Source organism: Pseudonaja textilis, chromosome 9 (genome assembly GCF_049901715.1).
Source record: "Pseudonaja textilis isolate UNSWEBS1 chromosome 9, rPseTex1.2, whole genome shotgun sequence".
Classification (NCBI taxonomy): Eukaryota; Metazoa; Chordata; class Lepidosauria; order Squamata; family Elapidae; genus Pseudonaja; species Pseudonaja textilis.
The window spans coordinates 22,113,166-22,134,306 of NC_141998.1; the positions used below are offsets into that span (position 1 = coordinate 22,113,166).

Sequence of the window (21,141 nt, forward strand, 5' to 3'; positions counted from 1 at the left end):
AGCTTACCAATAGAGGAGAATATTAATAGCTCGGGTTGAAATGAGGGGGCCATGGTGCTTTCTGAGCTTGGTTGTTTACTTGCAGATGTTTCATTACCCTAACTAGTTAACATCATCAGTGCTAGTAATCAGTACTTTCCAAACTTAGTCTGTTGTGAGAAAGTCAACTCTGGGATTGCTCCTAGCCTGGTTAAGAGCGTTGTGTGAATCCCACCTGTGTTATGTGTGTTACAGTCTTGTGATTTCCATGACACACACCTATAAATAAGGTAAACTAGATTTTTTTTTCCCCCTCTACCTGCTCCGCTTCTGTTTTTTCTCCCAGATTACGACGCTGTGCTTACCGAGGCTGGAGATTACACCGCCAAGTACTTCAAACTGCGCAAGCTTTTTTCCAGCATGATAGGTAATTGCATGAACGAAGGAGCAGGTCCTTCGCCTTCTCCGGAGGCTGGTGGGAGCAGAGGAGCCCAGCTTGAAAACTTATTTTTTTTCTATTCCATCTTTGTAGTTTAGCCGAGAGTCCTGACATTTCCTCCATTTAGGGTTACCCAGGTCTGGCTATGCTTAGCTTTTGTAGATCAGCTAGCTCCTCCACCTCATTCAACGCAGAAATGATCCTCCTCCCTCCCTCCCCCTCTCCTTCCATCACCCCAAAATCACCTAACAACTGCCTTGCTTAGCAAGATAAATTTTGAGCTCCTTGTGTTGTGTTCGTAAGTCAAGGACTAACTAAGCCCATGAGGGTGAACCTGTGTGGCACCGTGACACACAGAGCCATTTGTACCGGCATGTGAGCTGTAGGCAGACTTACCTCGCTGCGCATACGTGCACCTCACAGCTGATTTTTGGCCAATTTGAGGCCTTTTCCGGCCTCCCAAAGGCTTGAGGAAGGCTTCTGCAGGTTTTGCAGGCCGAAAACCAGCCCCGTTTCGTCACTTCCTGTTTTTCCGAAAATACCAGAAGTGACCAAACAGGGCTAGTTTTCGGCCTGCAAAGCCCGCAGAAGCCTTCCTTCAAACCGGCCGAAAATCAGCTGTGAGGCACAGTGCAGGTAAGGGGGGGCGAGGATAGCGCACGCATGCATAGGGGGCGTGGGAGGTGCGCATTGCCTTCTGAGTGCTGGAGCGCAAGCGTGGAAGCGCGCACATAATTTTTTTGGCACAAGAGCCCGAAAAGGTTAGCTACCACTGAACTAAGCTCTTCTCAAGCCCCACCCACCCACCCGAAATTGGGGGAATTTCTCCCACCAACCCACTGCTTGGATTCAACCAGGTTCTTTGTCTTCTCTTCGTCCAAAGAGACGCCGCTCCCTCCACCTCCGATAATTTCACATAAAGCATCCTACGGGGCCATCCTGATGCAGCAATACATCTCACTGTGGGAATTGTTGTCGGGAATGGAGGTAAGTTATTCTCCAGGGAGGAATTGTGCTCAGACTGGCTGGGACGGGAATGGGAACAAACCAGAGGTGGTATTTTCAGCCGGTTCTGACCAGTTCTGGAGAACCGGTAGCGGAAATTTTGAGTAGTTGGGAGAACCGGCCAATCCCACCTCTGACTGGCCCTACCAACCCCATCTATTCTCCGCCTCCTGAGTCCCAGCTGATTGGCTGGATCTTCTTTTGTTGCCCTGCACAGGAGAACGGAGCTGGAAAGCAGGTTAATGGGGTGGGGAGAGAATGGGGATTTTTTCTCTCTCCTTATTATCACCGAAGGTGTTAGCTTATTATGGAGCTGTGTCTGTTTCATGAACTCATTAAGGGGGGGAAAAAACGCACACACACCTTATTTCTTAGCAGTTGCTGTTAGGATCCTGTTCTGGTTTCTGTTCTACAGATTGTGAAGTCAGAATACCCTATTAACATGGAGAACTTGCCAATAAATAATGGCAACGGGCAGGCATTTGGCTACACCCTCTATGAAACAGTCATCCTCGGTGGAGGAACCCTCTATTCCCGTGATTACATCCGAGACCGAGCACAGGTGAGGATGGACGTGCGAGGTTACGACCTCCTGGGAGGGGAAAAGCTGGCTAGATCTTAGTTAACTCCTTGGATCGAGGTGTCAACTAAAAAATACTCCTTTGGTCTTTTTAGTTGCCAGCAGAAAGTAGAAAGTAGAGCATTCCTTAAATGCTTCAGATAATTGCTAGGCAGCCAAAGCTGTTGGCGCGCAAGATTATTACTGGAGAGCATGATAGATGACTCTTGGCTATGGGTGTGTCCCATTGGAGAATATACATTCCAGAGGGTGCGGGAGAAGACCCAGGGTCAAGGAGGAAATGAATAATGTGTCTTAGTGTCAGCTGCACCCAGGTAACACTGACATGGTCACTCCTAATAAATCTTTTTGTAAAAAAAAAACTCTGAGAGATGTGGCTGGAGACTTAAGATTTGAATGGGGGTGGATTTCTCGGAGCCCCTGACACGAGGTTCACTTCTTGAATAAACATCTTGAAACTCTGGTGACTTCAGTTCCCACATTTCCCAGTTGTTTGGGTTATTTAGTGACCATTGTAATCAACATTTGGATGCTTGGCCACTGATTCATATTTATGGCGGTTGCAGTGTTCCGGAGTCGTGGCAAGGAAGATCGTAAAACGGGGCAAAACTTCCCTTAACAAATTCCTCACTTAGTAACATAAATGTTCAGCTCCATTGTGGTCGTATGTTGTGGGTTACCTGTAAGTTTTACGCACATAATCTACAGTTGTGTTCAGAAGTTTGGTCTTTAATATAGATTGCCTTACCTAGGCCCTATTCTGAAAGTCTTCCCTTTTACCTTGGTTTCCCCCCACCTCTCTGGGTGTATTATAATTCATATTCTCCAATGGGACACATCCATAGCCAAGAGTCATCAATCATGTTCTCCAGTTAGATTTTTGCGCGGCAGAAACTTCAGTCACCTAGTTACAATCTCTGAAAAACTCTGAAAATCTTTCTTCTTTTCCTGCAGGTGTTTGTTAATACTCGATACATTGGCCACCTTGATTACAATGTACAGGAGCTGCCCATTCCTAACCGACAGGTGAGCAGTCAGGAAAAGAAAACAGCTGGAATTGCAGATCTTCTTCACACATCCACTGTGATGACCCGGGGCATGGCACAGAGGCGACACAGTCAAATAAGCAATAAGAGTCCCTTTATTATCTCCAACTTTGCCCCCCATGTCCAGGTTACCTTCGGCTGGAGAAAAACTCTCCCAGAACAACCTTTAACTGTAGGAAATTCAGTCCAAAACAAGGTCCACACAAACTGTAACTAAAAATCCAAACAAACCAAACTGAACTAATTAGTTTGACAGGGCAGGAGAAGGAATTTCAGACTTGAAAGCACAGCAAAACTCAACACAGCCGGGAAGACACCAAAACACAGATAAGCCTCAGCGATATCAGATAAATTCATGTTTGCTCTCAACAACTTGTTGTGTGCAGCTTCCTCTTTTTATCCACTCTGTTCTCAGCTGCAACTAATGAAGGGAATCAGGGCCCTTTCCTCCCCCGTAAGCCATGCAACCCACGTTGCTCCCTTCTGCGTTCCTGCCTGCGTGCCCTAGGATGAATTGGGGGTGGGCCTGGGTCTTCTTCTGAATTCCCTCTGCGTTGCTCTACCTTCTCCCCTGCTCTGCCCACCCAGACTTTGCCCTTCCTCAGTTTCCTCCACAGCTGACGGAGCCACCCGCCCACCTATCCCCTCTGCGACCTTCTCACAAGTCGATGTGGAAGCCAGATTCACTTAACAGCTATCTGATTAATTTAACAGCTTTCAAGGATTCACTTAGCAGAGGTGGCTAGAAAAGTCGTAAAACGGGGCAAGACTCGCTCAGCCACATTTCTCACTGAACAACATACGTTTTGGGCTCCATTGTGGTCGTAAGTCAAGGATGACCTGTTTTGCCTTTCTTATTCCTTGCAGGGATATAGGCAGCTGCAAATTTTAGTCGAGAACTCCGGGAGAGTCAACTACGGGCTTAATCTGAACAACCAACGGAAAGGTAAGTCACACACAGTTTTCGGTTCTTGTGACTTTCACTGAAATTAAAAGAAAGTTTTGCCTGGATTGTATGTTCCCTGCTTTGAAGCAACAACCTTGAACTTCTGTACCCTGAAAGATGCCCCCAAAAGATGCTTTTTTTTTCAAGAGGCAACTGGACTTTCTGTTTTTTTTCTTTGAAGGCATTTCGCTTCTCATCTGAGAGGTTTCTTCAGCTCCGACTGGATGGTGGAGAATGGAAGGAATTATACTCCTTGCAGACAGCTGGTCATTTGCATCCTCTTAGTAGGTCACTAAGGTCTCCTGGAGGTTTACCTGTGTCCTCAGGGTCACCTGAGTGGTGCAAATGGGTGTGGAGCCTTTTTGGAACTGTTGAAAGGACTGTGTTGTAGATTGGAAATAGATGATCTCGTATCCCTCCCCCTCTGTTGAGTGGGGGCTGTTCAATTTTTGCATAGTTGGCCTCCGATAAGCTTTCAGGTGGCCTCAACAACTCTGAAAGGATGCAAATAACCAGCTGCCTGCAAGGAACAGAAATTCCTTCATTCCAATATTCTAATACTCCAATAGGAGCCGTGCTGGTGCCGTGGTTAGAATGCAGGGCTACAGGCTACTTCTGCCGACTGCTGGCTGCTTGTAATTTGGGCAGTTCAAATCTCACCAGGCTCAAGGTTGACTCAGCCTTCCCTCCTTCCGAGATCAGTAAAATGAGGGCCGGGATTGTTGGGGGGCAAGAGGCTGACTCTGTAAACCGCTTAGAGAGGGCTGGCAAACCCTTGAAGCGGTATATAAGTCTAGGTGCTATTGCTATTTAAGATGCTGCCCCAAAGAAGAGGGGGTCAATTTATTTCCCAAAGCACCAGAAGGCAGGACAAGAAACAATGGATGGAAGCGAATGAAGGAGAGAAACAACCTGAAATTGAGGAGAAACGTCCTAATAGTAAGGACAATTAACCAGTGGAACGACTTGACTCCAGAAATCGCGGGCTGCTCCATCACTGGAGGCTTTTCAGAAGAGACTGGACAGCCACCTACCTGAAACGGCATAGTGTCTCCCGCTTGAGCGGGGGGGGTTGGACTGGAGGATCTCCACGGTCCCTTCCAGCTCTGTTCTGATTCAGAATTGCGTGGACCCCAACGCCAGATACTGGAGGGCGGCAGCAGCGGCTGCCGCTCTTGGCAGCCGGCCGTGCCTCCCCCTTTGAAAGGTGATTCATCAGCCTTACTTTTTGTTTCTCTTGCAGGCTTAATTGGTGACATTGTTTTCAACAAAACCTCCTTGAGAAACTTCAAGATTTACAGCCTTGAAATGAAACCCAGCTTCATGGAAAGGTTCGCTCCGTGAATCTTTCCCCATTCTCCTCCGCTGCTTTTTTTTTTTCCTGTCCTGGTGATTTGTTTCCTCTCTTTGCCTTTGTTTACTGGAATTGTGCTTGGCCCGGGTTCAAATCCTAGTTAGCAGCTCCACCTGCCAGCAATCTGGCATCTGGCAAAGAAAATTGGGCTGGCTGCTCTGAAACCTGCAGAACCCTGCAGTAGCCCTTCTTGGCAGTGCCCATTTTTCAGTATAATTTCCTGCTCTCATGCCAACTGGCATCGCCAGGACTCATAATGGTTTGATAGATGAAACTAAAATAGGGTAGAAAACGGGAGTCAGTGAGTTCTAGTCCCAGCCTAGGCATAAAAGCCAGCTGGATGACTTCGGCTCAGTCATCATGAGATGGTGAATTCTAGTTCCTCCTTAGGGTGGGTGACTTTGGGCCAGTCACCAGGAAACAGATGCCAGAGCACAGATGACATTACCTAGTTGGGTAATGAAACGACTACAAAAAAAAACGCCAAGCTCAGAGAGCACCAAGGACCCTTCAGGTAGACCTTGATCTAGTAATATTCTCCTTTATTGGTCATTATTGTTTGCTGGTTACAGGAGAGGCTGGAGTCGTTTGGGTCTTCCTTTCCGGGATTCTGCCCCTTCTAAAAGGACAGGAGGCACTTTGAGGGAGGAAGGCTGGGGGAAGAAGGGAAGGGGAAGTAGTCTAGAGGCCTCTGGCTGGAGAACAGCTGTCACAAAGGTAAGCGCTTCAAAGCTGTAATAGCCAGGAGGCACCCTTGAGGCCATCCGCTCCAGCTCCTGCCGTCTGCAGGAATCCCAACAAATGCCAGCTTTTGACAAACGGTTCTTCCGTTTTCCCTCTCCTTCCTCTCAAAACATCCCTGTCCAGTTCAAAGAGGGGATGGGTTTGTTGTTGTTTTTTTTTTTAGGATCTCGTTGCAATCCTCAGGAAGGCCCAGACCAATTTGGCAGGCTCTGCTGTCAGGCCCTCCTCCTGGTCTTGTTGCCAAAGGGTTGAAAAACTTTGTTGTCAGCGGGGGTGGTGGTTTGAACACCAATTCACAGGTCAGAACAGATGAAGATGAAGTGCACAGAGTTGTAAAAAAAAAAACCCCACAAACGGCAAAAGTTAGAAGGAGCCAATGCGGCAATGAAGCCCAGCCTCTTGCTTAGGGTAGGGATCCAGAAAGGCTCCTGCCAGATGGCTTCCTAAACTCACCTTGAAGGTAGTCTCTCAAAAGGAGCCCATTCACCTCTGCGGGTCACTGGTCACATGGGTGGACGTTTCTTAGAGGTTCTGTGGGGTCTTGGGTGCTCTTAGAGCTTGGTTTCCTTAGCAGACATTTCAAGACCCAACTAGCTAGCATTGTCAGCGTTAGAAGGGTGTTGGGTTTGCTCTCTAGAGCAGCGGTCGCCAACCGGTGGGCCGCGAGAAAATTTTGGTGGTCCGCAGAGGAATGTCACTCCCAGAGCACCCTTCCAAAGCAATTAATCCAAGCTGCGTAGAAACACAAGGCTGCGCTGCCCACGTGGCCTGCGGGAACCCTCCCCGCCCACTCACTCCTTACCCGGTAAACTTGCCTGCTAAATTGCTATTTTTCCTGTTTCCAGCCACCATCTGTTCTGCTATGCCGGGAGATTTAGATTAGCCAGGAAGCAGGAAATCATTGCGTTTCTCCCTTTCTAGCTAGTCTTTAGATCCTCCGCTCTGCTTTTAAGCAGAGCTGAACCTTCCTTAGGACTGAAGCAGTGCAGACACAGCTAGCCGATGGCAGAAACACAGATCTCTAAGGGAATCTGTGCTTCTGTGAGCAACTTAATCTGCCTGCCTGATTTTGAGTAAAAGTTGCTTTTTATATATATATATATATCTCCATCCTATATTTATATAAATATTTATAATATTAACATACAAGCCATGCCCAGCCAGTCACATGACCAAGCCACGCCCACAAATTAGGCCACGCCCACAGAACCGGTTGTTAAGATATTTGAATCCCACCCCTTGCCTCTGTGTGTTTGTGTGTGTGCGAGAGAGGGAGGGAGAGAGGTTAGATCAGATCTCTCTCGATCTCTCTCTCCCACCAACGTCAGCAAGCCACCGTCAGTCAAAATTCGTATTAGTGGTCCCTGGGATTTAAAATTATGAGTTTGGTGGTCCCTGAGGGTCCAAAAGGTTGGTGACCCCTGAGCTAGAGCACGATGACGTTACCTAGTTGGATAATGACAGGGGTGGGCTGCAAAAATTTTAGCAAGGGGTTCTCTGCCCAGTTGCTGAGTGGGCGTGGTCATGGTGGGCGTGGCCTAGTTGGCCTCCTGCACCACGGCGGCGGGGGGGGCATTTTTGCCCTCCCCGGTCTCCGGAGGCTCTCTGGAAGCTGGAAACAGGCCCATTTCCGCCCTTCCCAAACTTCCGGGTGGGCCATTCTTTGACCTCCCCCAGCCTCCATGCGCGCCCTACACTTACCTGCACCCAAAATGGGCCACCTGGGGTCTCCTGGGAGGGGCGGAGCGGGGTGGGAGGAGCCAGCCAGGAGTGGGATTTGGGATTTCCCCGAACTGCGGAGAATCTTAGTTAGAGGATCTCCCGAAGCCCTGCAAACCCCCCAGCAGCCCAGCCCTGGGTAATGAAATGTCTGCAAGAAAACGACGATGCATCAAGGACCTCACAGTTCAACACCCAACGCCCCCAGCTACAAATATTCTTTTCTATCTGTCTTAGAAGTTCTTCTGACACTTGCAAATTGGAATCTCAGTGGCTTCTTTTAGCATAGCTAGCCAGGTGTTCAAATGCCCAGGTGGAAGAATCTCCATTTTTGAAGTTCAGAGTTTGACCCGAGGGATGATGACTTATATTCAGGATGTCTATGAATGTATACTCAGGAGAAAGTGGCTAAAAGGCAGGGGAAAGGCACGTGTTACCCAATAAGCAAGACTCCTAAAGGAGATGATTGCTAGCTCAGGGTTGAAGTGAGGGGTCCTTGGACCTAACCCTGATGATGCTACCTGGCTTAGGTAATGAAACGTCTGCAGGAAAACAACCCAGCTCAGAGAGCACTAAAGACCCCACAGTCCTCTTCTTCCTCCTCCCTCTAGCACTGATGATGTTACCTGGCTTAGGTAATGAAACATCTGCAAGAAAACCACCAATTTCAGAGAGCACCAAGAGTCCCTCTAGCAAGACCTAGCCTACATCAAAACTGGTTGGGGATGCTGATGGGTTTTTTCTCCTGCAGATTGATTCATTCTTTCTTTCTTTCTTTCTTTCTTTCTTTCTTTCTTTCTTTCTTTCTTTCTTTCTTTCTTTCTTTCTTTCTTTTCTTCCTTTCCTCGTCTTCTTCCTCCTTCTCTTCTTCTCTTCCTCCTCCTCTTCCTCCTCCTCCTCTTCTTCTCCTCCTCCTCTTCCTCCTCCTCTCCTCCTCCTCCTCCTCTCTTCCTCCTCCTCTCTCCTCCTCCTGTTCTTCTCTTTTCCTCCTCCTCCTCCTCTTTTTCTTCCTCCTCCTCTTCTTCCTCTCCTCTCTTCCTCCTTCTCTTCTTCCTCCTCCTCCTCTTCTTCTTCTCCTCTTCTTCTTCTCTTCTTCCTCCTCCTCTTCCTCCTCCTCCTCCTCCTCTTCTCCTCCTCTCCTCCTCCTCTTCTCTTCCTCCTCCTCCTCCTCCTCCTCCTCCTCCTCCTCCTCCTCCTCCTCCTCCTCTCTCCTCTCCTCTTCTCCTCCTCCTCCTCCTCCCTCTCTCTCTCTCTCTCCCCTCTCTTCCTTCTCCTTCTTTCCCTTTTCCTTTTCTCTCCTCCTTCCTCTCCTCCTCCTCCCCTCCTCCTCCTCCAACATGCTGATGGTTTTTGATCCCTTTGAAGAAAAAGTCTTCTCTTTCTCCCCTAGTCTACGAGGAGCATCTCCTTGGAGTGCCATCCCTGACAGCGCGGTGGGGCCTGCCTTCTTCCGAGGGACACTCCAAGTACAGTACGTGCCCCAGGATACTTTCCTGAAGCTCGAGGTACGTCGTTGATAGGTTTACCTGAGCCATAAGAAGAAATGTCCAGGTGTAGGATAAATGTAGATCAGCCCAATTGGGTTTGGATCTCTTTGAGCCTGCTTCCTAGATGAAATTGCCTCAGTTGTGCCTCAGTTTGTGGTGGTAAGGCACTGGAAGAGAAAGGGAACAATTGGACGAGCAGTTATATATTTTCAGTTAGTATTCTTTCCACGCAGTTGAGATTGACCTGCTGTTTTGTTAGGTACAATGTGTTGACGATGGTCTAAGGTGAGCTTTTGCTCAGAATACTTAAGTTGTAATGATGAATATGCATTTGTCTTCTTCTTTTTTTTTTCTTTTCTATTCTTAGTTTTTGCAGCAGGAACTACAAAAATATGTCTAAGCGCTTCCAGCACCACTGCAGTAGTTTCTTAAACACGGCATACTGGGCGTGAGTCTCAGAGGATTTCATTATTGTGGTGTCACCTGTAAAGGCACTAGGTCCGTCCCAGAATGCTAATATCTCGATCCATTTATAGTGCAATCCTTTTTTTGTGTGTGTCTTTCCAGGGCTGGGAAAAGGGAGTTGTGTTTGTCAATGGCCAGAACCTTGGTCGCTACTGGAAAATCGGTCCTCAGGAAACACTCTACCTCCCGGGAACCTGGCTCCAGCAAGGGTACAACGAAGTGAGTTGCTTGATTTGAATCTTATTCTCTTTCTTTTCAAATCTGTCAATATACTCAGGACCAGGTTGGTCTAGGGGTGAAGACACCAGGTTAGAATCCAGGAGACGGTGAGTTCTAATCCCATCTTAAGTCATGAAAGCCGGCTGGGTGACTTTGAGCCAATCACCAGGAGACTGGGAGTTCTAGTCCCACCTTAGGAATGAAAACCAGGTGGGTGACTTTGAACCAATCACCCAGAGACTTATTCTAGTCCCGCCTTAGACATGAAAGCCAGCTGGGGGATTTGGGGCCAATCACCAGGAGACTGGGAGTTCTAGCCCCGCCTTTGGCATCAAAGCCAGATGGGTGACTTTGAGCCAATCACCAGGAGACTGGGAGTTCTAGCCCCGCCTTGGGAATGAAAACCAGCTGGGTGACTTTGAGCCAATCACCCGGAGACTGGGAGTTCTAGTCCCGCCTTAGACATGAAAGCCAAATGGGTGACTTTGAGCCAATCACCCAGAGACTGGGAGTTCTAGTCCCGCCTTAGACATGAAAGCCAGATGGGTGACTTTGAGCCAATCACCCGGAGACTGGGAGTTCTAGTCCCGCCTTAGACATGAAAGCCAAATGGGTGACTTTGAGCCAATCACCTGGAGACTGGGAGTTCTAGTCCCGCCTTAGACATGAAAGCCAGGTGGGTGACTTTGAGCCAATCACCAGGAGACTGGGAGTTCTAGTCCCGCCTTAGACATGAAAGCCAGATGGGGACTTTGAGCCAATCACCAGGAGACTGGGAGCTCTAGCCCCGCCTTTGGCATGAAAGCCCTCTGGGGGATTTTGAGCCAGTCCCTCTTTCTCAACCCAACCCACCTCGCAGGGTCGATGTCACAGGGAAAATGGGAAGAAGGACTACTACGTGCCAGAATTGTTCAAACGAAATGCACTCTTTTTTCACCGAGTGAGGTTTGTGCCTTCTCTTCTTGTTCCTTCTCCAGATCGTCATATTTGAGGAGCGTCTCGGAGGCCGCATCATCCATTCCACAGACCTGGCTTTTTTGGGGAGGGTTCAGTACGTGACCTGAGCTCTTCCTGATTGCCCCACCCTCTACTGGTAGTAATGGTTAAGGTTATGCTTCTTAACTGATGGTGGGAGGTAAGAGAGTCGGGATGCGGACCCGCCTTCCCTCCCGTTGTGAAAACTGTGCCCCGTATCCTTATATTTTCTAGTTATGGGTGGAGTTTGGCCAAGGAAGGCCCCGCCCGGTGAGTTAATTTAGGAGGTTGACGAAGAGTACCTGAAGAAAGAAGGATGCCCAGATAGTTAGGAACGTTCTCCTAAAGGAACTCAAACTTTACTACAAGTTCTCGTGTAAACACTAGATGCTAAGGACCTGACAAAAGGAACGAATGTTCGCGCGAAAGATCCGAAGAATTGAAACGGCCGATCTGCAGCGGGTTAGACTCAGACCGGCCTTTAGGCTGTGTCTGGAAAAGGAACACGTTTTGGTTTCTTGCATCTCTAATAGTCCACGTTGGGTCTTTTCAGACAGTTGAAGCTGCCAGTCTCAGGTCCCTGAGTTTGGTCCTTAGGAAAGGCTGCGAAGAAATGTTGTCGTTTATTTTATATATATATTTTTTGCATTCTTTCGGTCGTTCCAACCCAGATCATAAACGAAGGACCGCCATGTTTGGGCATATAAATGGGGGACTTCCATGCAAAGCCAACGGGAATCGCATTTCAGCGACATGTTGATGGATTTTTGGCGGTGGGCAGGTTGGAATTGGACCTGCCCCAAGCTGCACAGAACGCCTGTGACCTCTGGAAGCCCCTTGCCCCACGCCCCTCGCAACTCTCTCCCCAGCTCGGCCACATGGAGGACCGCCAATCATAAAGGATGGGTGCTAGGCCAGGAGTGGGTGGGATCGGGATGTACCTTCACACGTACTCAACCTGCTGCTAAACTCTCGGAGCGCCCCTTTGAGCCAGGGGAGGTCCAACTTGGAGCCCCCCATGTGTAGAGAGCCCACCACCAAAGACCAGCCCCAAACGGTGCTGTTTCAGAAAATAGACACATCTGGAAAAACATCACACCATGTTTCACACCCCCAGGTTGCGATTCTGTGCAGCGGGCTTCGTCCGTTTTGCCACAGGCGCCCCTCCCTCGGCAAAATAGGACTGGCAACTCTCTCTATATCCACAGCCCTCCTTTTATCTTTTCTCGATCGGATCTCCTAAACTGGGGAATGAGTCCACAGTCCGAACACGGCTCCGTTTTGGAGATAATCCTCGGATTAGGACGGCTTGCGTCAAGAATTCGACCGCGTCTCCTGTGCTTCCGAGGGAGGGGGTCTGAAGGATTGGAGATTCAGCCCCGGAAAGGGTGCTTTTGCGTGCATTTCGGAATAATTAGAAGAGGAATTGGATCTGTTTTTTTTTAAAAAAAATGATCTTTTTTGTGCCTTTTTTTTTTTTAAAAAAAAAGAGGGACAGAAAGAGAAAAGGCAACATGGCTACATTCTCCTAATATGACGATCCCCTCATCCAGAGGTTTTCAAAAATTGACAGCTTTAAGACTTGTGGACTTCAACTCCCAGAATCCCTCCTCCAGTCCTGTTAGCTTGGGAACTCTGGGAGCTGAAGTCCACAAGTCTTAAACTTTACAGGTTTGAAGACCCTTGCCCTAATATGATGCCCTCCCAAGTGCCTTGAGGCATAACTGTGACCCCAGAAGGCCAGTGGATGATGGATCTTGTACTCCCTACTAACCTTGGAAGCACCGGTTGGAAAAAGGCGCTTTAAGCCATAAATGTCTAGTCTTTGTGTCCCACTGTCTCCTCCATCAATCAAGACCTCAGTTTCCCTGTTGGAGCCAAGGGTTGTAATAACCGTGGACACAATCGGTGTCTGATGTTGACCTCCAGCCAGCCTGCCATTGGTTGTATGTTGCAGGCACCTATCCAAACACGCGTGCCCACACCCAAAATAAATATGGCGCCTGGTTTTCCAGCGATCGTTCAAGTTGATTGTTCACAAGGCTGTTTGAATTGTGACCCTCTATAGCTTAAAGCCTTGTGGACTTCAACTCCCAGAATTCCCCAGCCAGGCCATCATGGCTGGCTGGGGAATTCTGGGAGTTGAAGTCCACAGGTCTTAATGTTGCCAAGGTTGGCCACCTTTTCTTTAGCCACCGCAGGCCCAAACAATGTTGAGGTCTTTTCTGGCTGTTCTTTCGTTCTATTTATGAAATTAACTACAATTAAACTGAAAAATATAAGAAAGGTACAACTGTTAAAAACACAAGACAAAAGAAGGGGAAAGCAGCACCCTTTCCACCTGTCCCACGTTCTGCAACTCCCTGGCACCCTGATAGCAAAGATTTGAATCTTTGGAGGCCTCCATCTGCCACGTGCTCCTTTGCAACAACAACAACAACAAAAAAAAAAAAAAACAGAAGGAAAATTTGGATGAATCACTGAAATTTTCCTTCCGGTCTTACGATTTGCTGCAGCCTGGCAGAATTATAGTCATAAAATGGAGAGAGAGGAAGGGTGAAAGAAGAAGAGAACGCACACGTACACACCAGCAGAAAGAACAGCAATTGGGAAGATGTGCTTCCGTGAGAAAACCGAATTTCCTTTTTTTTTTTTTAAGGAAAAAAAATCGCCTCTCGTTTCTCCTTTCATCAAAGGTTTGGGGCTGGTGTTTTCGTTTTGGAAAGCCTGCAGATTAAATTTCCGTATCGTTGGATATGAATTCGACTCAAATGTTGTTTTTTCCCTCACCGACAGCGACCGTGGTTTTGAATTTTTTCCCCCATGCAGTCACATATTAAGGCCTAGTTCGTTTGTTGGTTCAGGTTTCCCCACCTCCCCCTGTGACTGATTTGCTAGATATTTGTAATAAAAAAAGAAAATGTGCCTCTATTAAATTATTTATTGGTACCACAGTTGTTTTCCCTATCCCAAGTGGGCTGCCGTTAGTCCCAAGCACAATTTGTGTCGACGACGCCTTATGCATCTTTCAAGAAGAGATTGGACTCCCATCGGTCAGAAATGGTGTAGGGTCTCCTGCTTGGGTAGGCGGTTGGACTACATCAGGGGTCACCAACCTTTTCGACCTCAGGGACCACCCAACTCACAATTTTAAATCCTGCAGACCAGAGACCCTGGGAAAATCCCCCAAAAAGTCTGCAGGAAAATTCCCCACAGCGTTTTCCTACCGATCGATGGTTCTTTATTTGGGATGTCAAGATACCGTCTCCAGGTCCATTCTCGGGGAGAGAGAGAGACTTTTGGCTTCATGCAAGGAAAGCAGCAGAAGTCTGTCTTTCTCTCCCCCAAACTCCACCAGAAATGAGTCTTTGTCAGACTTGTCGTACGGGCGCAGCCTCTTGGAACAGGATGCCTTGCAGGGTCCCAAAGACTCATTTCATAGCAGACTTTGGGGGAGAGAAAGAAAGACTTTTGCTGCTTTCCTTGCGTTCAGCCAAAAAGCATAAGAAGAAAGAAGCAGCCAGGTGAGGTGCGTGGGGCGAGTGGGGCAAGTTTCCCCCCTCTGCCCTTTCTCCCCTCCTCTTACTATCACGTTCACAATATAAGCGACACAAGCTTTGTGTTCCCGCGGGCTATGTGGGCGGTGCAACTTTGTGTTCCCACGCAGCCTGGATTAATTTCTTTTGGGGGGGGTGGTGACATTTCTCTGCAGACCACCAAAATTTTCTCATGGACCCCCAGTGGTACCCAGTTGGTGACCACTGGACTAGATGACCTACCAGGCCCCTTCCAACTCTGATTATCTGTTACCTTAGTCACTCAGGTTAAAGATTTAAAAAAATAAGCCTATTTTTTTCCTTCTTATTTTGCTGTACAATTTTACATGACTTTCCTCTCAGCTGGAAGATACAATTGTGCTTTGCGTTTCTAAATGTAGATATATTTAGAGGAAAGCCAACGAATAATTGCGTGTCGGTGACTGAGATGGAGACCAAAACAAAAAACCAGGATCCAGAACAGGGAAGTCCTCGACTTGGGGACAGTTCCTTTAGTGACCGTTTGAGATTAACAAACGGTCACTGAAAAAAAGGCCCATTTTTTCCGAATGTTTCCGCCTTTCCCACCAGTCACGTGATCACAATTCAGACCCTTGACAACAACTGACTCACATTTAATGACGGTTGCAGTGGTGACCACCTAATGACCAAAATCGATGGGAAAAAGACAGGGTTGTCATACAGGGCAAAACTGGCTTCGCAAATGCCTCGCTTAGCAACGGTAGCACTGGGCATAAGTCAAGGACTACCCATATCAAGGGGCCGCTTTGAAGAAGACCTCTCACCGGCAAGGGATGATCTGATGTATTTGATCTGTTGGCAGGAAGAGATCCAAGAGGGAGAACTTGCTGACTTTCTTTAAAAATCGTCCCGTTTTCATGGGTGGCTTTTTTTTTTAAAAAAAAAAAACACAACAGGAGGGCAATATATTCGATTCAATTCCTTTTTTTTTTTTTTTGTGCCGCTGAAATTTCGCAGGATAAAATCCAAAGATGGTTACTGCCATTCTTCCCACCAATCCTCACGCACGTCCCTCATTCTGATAGCCTCCCTCCCCAAATCTTTATATCCCCATAATTTCAGCACGTACCAGGAAAAATAAATCGTGCGAATAGCCCAGGGTGTGTATCAAGGCTTCGTGTTTCTGCTGTTCCCTCTCTTCTGTACCCCTTTTTTTCTCCCTGCCTTTTCCTCAGAATAAGCTGGGGAAACAATTCTCTTAAAATCTCAAGCCTGTTTTTCAAGTATAAACTGATATAGTTTTAAATGCATCTTCCTTGGATGTAGGACATTAAGCACAGAGAGGCTCTGGTTGCAAACTATCTTTCCACCTGCAGGAGATTGTGTGTGTGTGTAAAGTTTTCGCAGGTATTTATATGTACAGTATTCAGCTTTGTTCGGGTATTTTCCCACGTCATTATAGTTGTGCTTTTAAAGTTGTAGCGACGTTTTGGCAGAATCTCATCTGCCATCGTCGAGATTCTGCTGAACAATATTAAAAGCACAACTATAATGACATGGGAAAATACCTGAACAAAGCTGAATACCATGTATGTATGTATGTATGTATGTATGTATGTATGTATGTATGTATGTATGTATATACATAAATGTAAAAGAAGAAACAGACATCCTGCGATCTCCAGAGCTAAAAATTATATTTATTGTACTTACTAAGCTTTAGTCAGACATCATCAGAGTATTAAGCTACCATTACAGAGATCTCTACCTTTATATATCATTAATCAATTTATCGCAGGGTGTCTGTTTCTTCTTTTACAAATATACTTGGAAATATCTATCAATAAAAAATAATGAATTTTGACACCTCATTCAGTTTAGGGCAGGGGTCTCCAACCTTGGCAACTTTAAGACTTGTGGACTTGTAACTCCCAGAATTCCTCAGCCAGCTTTGCTTTAGAGACTCCTGGTCTAGGGCACCGAGTGATGAGGTGGCCCAGAGGTGGAGCTCTCGCCTCACAATCAGGAGATTGTGAGTTCGATCCTAAGTAGAGGCAAGGTATTTCTCTCTCGTGGGGACTCTGAGAATATATCTGCGGAACGAAACTCCAATTGGTGACAGGAAGGTCATCCAGCCAGTAAACACCCCGCTTCATTCACTTGCCCAGACTCCACCCCGCAAGGGATTATGGGGTCATTAAAAGAAGATGATTCAATCTAGGGCACGATTTCTCAACCTTGGCCATTTTGAGCTGCGTGGACTTCCAAACTCTCAGAATTCTGGGAGTTGAAGTCCACCTATCTTAAAAGTTGAGAAACATTTAAGCTAGACACATTTTTGTTTTTCTTTAGAAGGGTGAACTTCAATTCCCAGAATTCCCCAGCCAGTATGCTTCTGACAGGCTGCCCAAGGGTGTTCCTTTGTTGTTGTTAGCTGCGAAGTTGTGTCCGACCCATCGGGACCCCGTGGACAACGTTCCTCCAGGCCTTGATGTCCTCTACCATCTTCGGGAGTCCATTTAAGCTCACGCCGACTGCTTCAGTGACTCCATCCAGCCCCCTCCTTCTCTGCCGTCCCCTCCTTCTTCTTTGGCCCTCAATCATTCCCAGCATGAGGCTCTTCTCCAGTATCAATGTCCCTTCTAATCCCCTTCTGTTTCTAATATCAATGGCAGATGATTGAGGAATCTGACTAATCGATAAAACTGACTTTTGCCCTCTTGCTGATGTTTGCATTGCTCATGTTTTGCTGAAGGGCCCTTGGGGGGGGGGGGAATCCGGCATCTCCATCACTCTGCTTTTTATCCATCGTTGTTTCATTTTATTTTATTGGATCGTTTCCAGAAGGTCAGGCATAAGTGAGCTGCTGTTGTTTTTTAAATACTGATTTATTAATTTATTGATCTGTTGTTGTTGTTTTTTCCCTCTTCCTCTGCTCAAGAACCCAAGCTGTTCTCTGGTTTATGGAGCAACCGGACTTGGTGGCTTTCCTCTGGTTGACCAAGGGCCCAGTTTCAGTCTGGAATCGGGGTGCTTGGTGCCTGGGGTGGGAACAGACTGAAAATAGGGTGGGGGGGGCGGGGGAAGAAACAGGCTTCAGTGTCCCAATTTAGCTACAATTCATCTTACTTTTTTCCAAAGCAAAAAACCCTCATTTACATCTTATATTCTATTCTCCAAAGCACCAGAAGGCAGGACAAGAAGCAATAGGTAGAAACTAATCAAAGAGAGAAGCAATCTGGAATTAAGGAGAAATTTCCTGAGAGATAGAACAATGAATCAGTGGGACAATTTGCCCCCAGAAGTTGTGAATGCTCCAACACTGGAGGTTTTTAAGAAGAGGCTGGACAGCCATTTGTCTGAAATGCTATAGGGTTTCCTGCCTAAGCAGGGGGTTGGACTAGAAGATCTCTGGGGTCCTTTCCAACTCTGTTATTCTCTTACTTTACTATGTCTCCAACCAATGCTACTTGCTAATTGAAGCACGTGGAAATGTTTCCCACCTATCTTATTCTCTCCTGTCCTGCTGCTGTGTTTAGTACAACATAGCTTCATGCGACATTCGATTAGATTAGTTTATCAGAGTTGGAAGGGACCTTGTAGGTCATCTAGTCACAACTTCTGATTAGGCAAGTCCTTCTGCTGATTAGAATAACAGAATAACAGTTGGAAGGGACCTTGTAGGTCACCTAGTCCAACCCCCCACCCAAGCAGGAGACCCTACACCATTTCTGATAGATGGCAGTCCAGTCTCTTCTTCTTCATCTCCAGGGATGAAGCTCCCACAACTTCTGAGGGCAACTTCTGTTCCATGGGTTGATTGGTCTCCCTGTCAGGAAATTCCTCCTTTTTTTGCAGGTTGGATCTCTCCCGGATCAGTTTCCATCCATCATTCCTCGTCTGGCCTTTGTGTGCCTTGGCACAGAGCTAAACATGGCCTCCCCCTTTCTCCCTCCCCAGTTGGGATCTTTGACATGTTATGATCATGCTCAAGCCTTCAGAAGAAAGAGAGACGGACGATTACTGTTTGGAGCATCTGCCACAAATTTAGCTCTGATTCCCATTCTCCCACTTCCAAGAGGGACCTCCGTAGTACCAAATGCCAACATGCCAAGTGCTGCGATTTGTGCACGCGCCCAGGATTGTACCTGCTCAGATCGTTCCTGGCTTTGCGGCATGATGTCAGATTTCCACGTTGGGATCTGTGAAGCCTTTCTTCCCCTCGTTCACCAGCACAGGTTTCTCGGTCCTTGTGTGCCAAACGAGAATCTGGATCAAAGAAGAAGGATTAGGAGGTCAACTCCTCGGTCTCCTTGCATACAACATACATTACCTTACTCAACTAAGGGCACAGCTACCTTGTTTCCCTGAAAATAATGACCTACCCTGAAAGTAAGTCCTAGCTTGATTTTTACACGTGCGCCCAATATAAGCCCTAACCTCCCCCCCAAAAATAAGCCCTAATTAAGATCCCTCCCACTCCAGAGTGGCTGGGTAAAAATTAAGCTAGGGTGGGGATGGAGGGGTAGAGCTGCCCTACTACTTACCTTTGGACAGTTGTAGCCAGGCCTCGCACACCTTGACACCTGCTTTGCTGGCCCATTTCTTCTGCAGCCAGCAAGGATGGCCGGCAAGACTTTCTTGAAGGCCTCTGGAAGTTCTGGATTGAACCTGAGCAATTTTACTGGCTGCAGAGGCCTTCAGTAAAGCCTTGCCGGCTGCAAAAGAAGCTCCTGACAGTGAAAAGGAGGCCGGGGCGATGCGCACAAGTGAGGTTAGCCAGTGGATGACTTCCCTCGAAAATAAGACCCGGTGCCTTTTTTGGTGGCAAAAAACATACAATAAAGGGTCTTATTTTCGGGAAAACATGGTAGCTATATTCTCCGAAGACAGGTGGGGTGCCTCCAGTTGTTATAACAGATCGGAGAAGGCTAAGATGGGGTTCCAGAGACAAAAAAATAGTGACGGATCTCAAGATGTTCCTCCAGCATGCTTTTTTGACCCAACTTCCATAATTTCAAGTGGTGGTTATGCCGCTGAAGAATTAGAAAAGTGATCAGGAATGTTTAAGAAAGGTGCAGGTGATTTAATGCATCTCCCAGGAAAATCACTTAGCTACCCTTGGTTTTCTTTCAACGTATCGCCTGAGTTCATATTTACTAATTCTGACCATGCATTTCTGCAAACATGGCGGTGTAGGTGCTTCCTTGCTCATTCCTGCTTTGCTTTCATCCTGACAGAACAGAATATTTGTAGCTCAGGGTTGGGTATAAAATGAGACCAAACCTCACTCCCTTCTAGCACTGAGGATGATACCTAGTTTGGTAATGAAACGTCTGCAAGAAAAACGATCACGCTCTGAGAGGACCAAGGACTCCAGAGTTGCCTTTCATCCTGCCAAGCCTTTTTTCCTATTTTCTAAGAGTATAAAACAAGCACTTTATTTTTATTTTTAAAGGAGGGAATCTACGCGAGGCTAAGTAATCCATAATTATCTGAAGGGTTCATTGTTGCACGCATCATACTAAGCCATAATGTGGTAATTTGGCACAGGATGTGGTGGAAATCCAGAATATGGCTCTTTGCAAGCCATCACTCAATCACAGCCTTGTTAAAAAAAGGACACGATTAAACGATGCATTGCCTAAAGAAAAGCGTGGGCCTCAATATGTTTTATTCTTCTGGCGAAATTGAATCAAAGCTCCCTTTATCTCTACTCCAGCTCACCTGGTCACACTATGCAAGAAACAGGAAGATTACCAGGATAAGAAAATAAAATAAAAACGTACAACTACATACTCCCGTCACCAGGAGACCAGCAAATCTTCCTAGTGCATTGATTCCTCAGCCCCGTTCAGCCGTCCTTCAAACGTGGTTTCCAAACCACGTTCCAAACCACATCCCCCCCCCGAAAAGGACTTAGCTACCCTTGGTTTTCTTTCAGCGTATTGCCTGAGGTCGTATTTACTAATTGTGACTTATGCATTTCTGCACACATAGCGATGTAGGTGCTTCCTTGCTCGCTCCTGCTTTGCTTTCACCCTGACGGAAGAGGCTATTTGTAGCTCAGCATTGGATATAAAATGATTTGTAACTTGTGAACCAGCAAAGCCGACGCATCTCCTTAAAGCCTGATTCTCACAGCTTCCTGGCTGCTTGCCACCTGCTCGCAACTTTGAAGACTTGTGGACTTCAACTCTTCAACCCAGCCAGCCATGCAACCCAAAAGACCTTTAGAAAGAAAGAAAAAAAAGGACCATGCCACGCCGTGCCAACATTTCTTACATCTGAAACACTTGCAGTTTGGCAGATCACACAATCCGATTAATCCCTACTGCTATTTTAATTACACTCACACCTATGGGCCTCTGGCCATCACATGCTGCCTCTCCAATTATGGGAACCTTAGTTATTAAAACAGAAGGAAGATAATAGTGAGCTCTCCAGCAAACTGTCACGTCTAAATCTGTTCAGAGTTTTGCAACGTTAATTCAGCGCCCCCCCACCAAAAAATAAAACATAGATGGCTGATGCTTCATTTAACACCTTTATAAACGTAATAAGTAGATTTTACAAACCAGTTATAGATTTCTCCAACATGGAGCAAACTCAGCCAGAAACACGTTGCAAGTTCAGAGCAGAGCTCCAGTCTTCAGCAAGCAAGC

General features: G+C 47.0%; 2 protein-coding genes across 5 annotated transcripts in view; one reads left to right on the forward strand and one right to left on the reverse strand.

Moving 5' to 3' along the window:
• GLB1L2 (galactosidase beta 1 like 2) overlaps nt 1–13,883 on the forward strand; it is a 42,368-nt gene extending 28,485 nt beyond the window's left edge. Inside the window, exons 11-19 of the mRNA XM_087939120.1 lie at nt 326–406; nt 1,302–1,405; nt 1,839–1,985; nt 2,958–3,029; nt 3,917–3,995; nt 5,239–5,326; nt 9,203–9,317; nt 9,867–9,983; nt 10,961–13,883. Coding sequence (XP_087795246.1) covers nt 326–406; nt 1,302–1,405; nt 1,839–1,985; nt 2,958–3,029; nt 3,917–3,995; nt 5,239–5,326; nt 9,203–9,317; nt 9,867–9,983; nt 10,961–11,047 — 890 coding nt within the window. The 3' untranslated portion in view covers nt 11,048–13,883. The remainder of the gene's footprint in view (nt 1–325; nt 407–1,301; nt 1,406–1,838; nt 1,986–2,957; nt 3,030–3,916; nt 3,996–5,238; nt 5,327–9,202; nt 9,318–9,866; nt 9,984–10,960) is intronic.
• Nucleotides 13,884–17,205: 3,322 nt separating this feature from the next.
• The window catches only part of B3GAT1 (beta-1,3-glucuronyltransferase 1), a 55,481-nt gene continuing 51,545 nt past the window's right edge, over nt 17,206–21,141 (reverse strand). For 3 of the 4 annotated variants that reach the window (XM_087939123.1, XM_087939122.1, XM_026709081.2), the window contains 2 exons: nt 18,625–18,745; nt 17,287–17,533 (listed from right to left, as the gene is read on the reverse strand). In XM_087939123.1, the coding sequence (XP_087795249.1) occupies nt 18,659–18,745 (87 nt within the window). In that variant the 3' untranslated portion in view covers nt 17,287–17,533; nt 18,625–18,658. Of the gene's footprint in view, nt 17,534–18,624; nt 18,746–21,141 lie in introns of all 4 variants that reach the window. The other variant, XM_087939121.1, reaches the window with a different exon arrangement.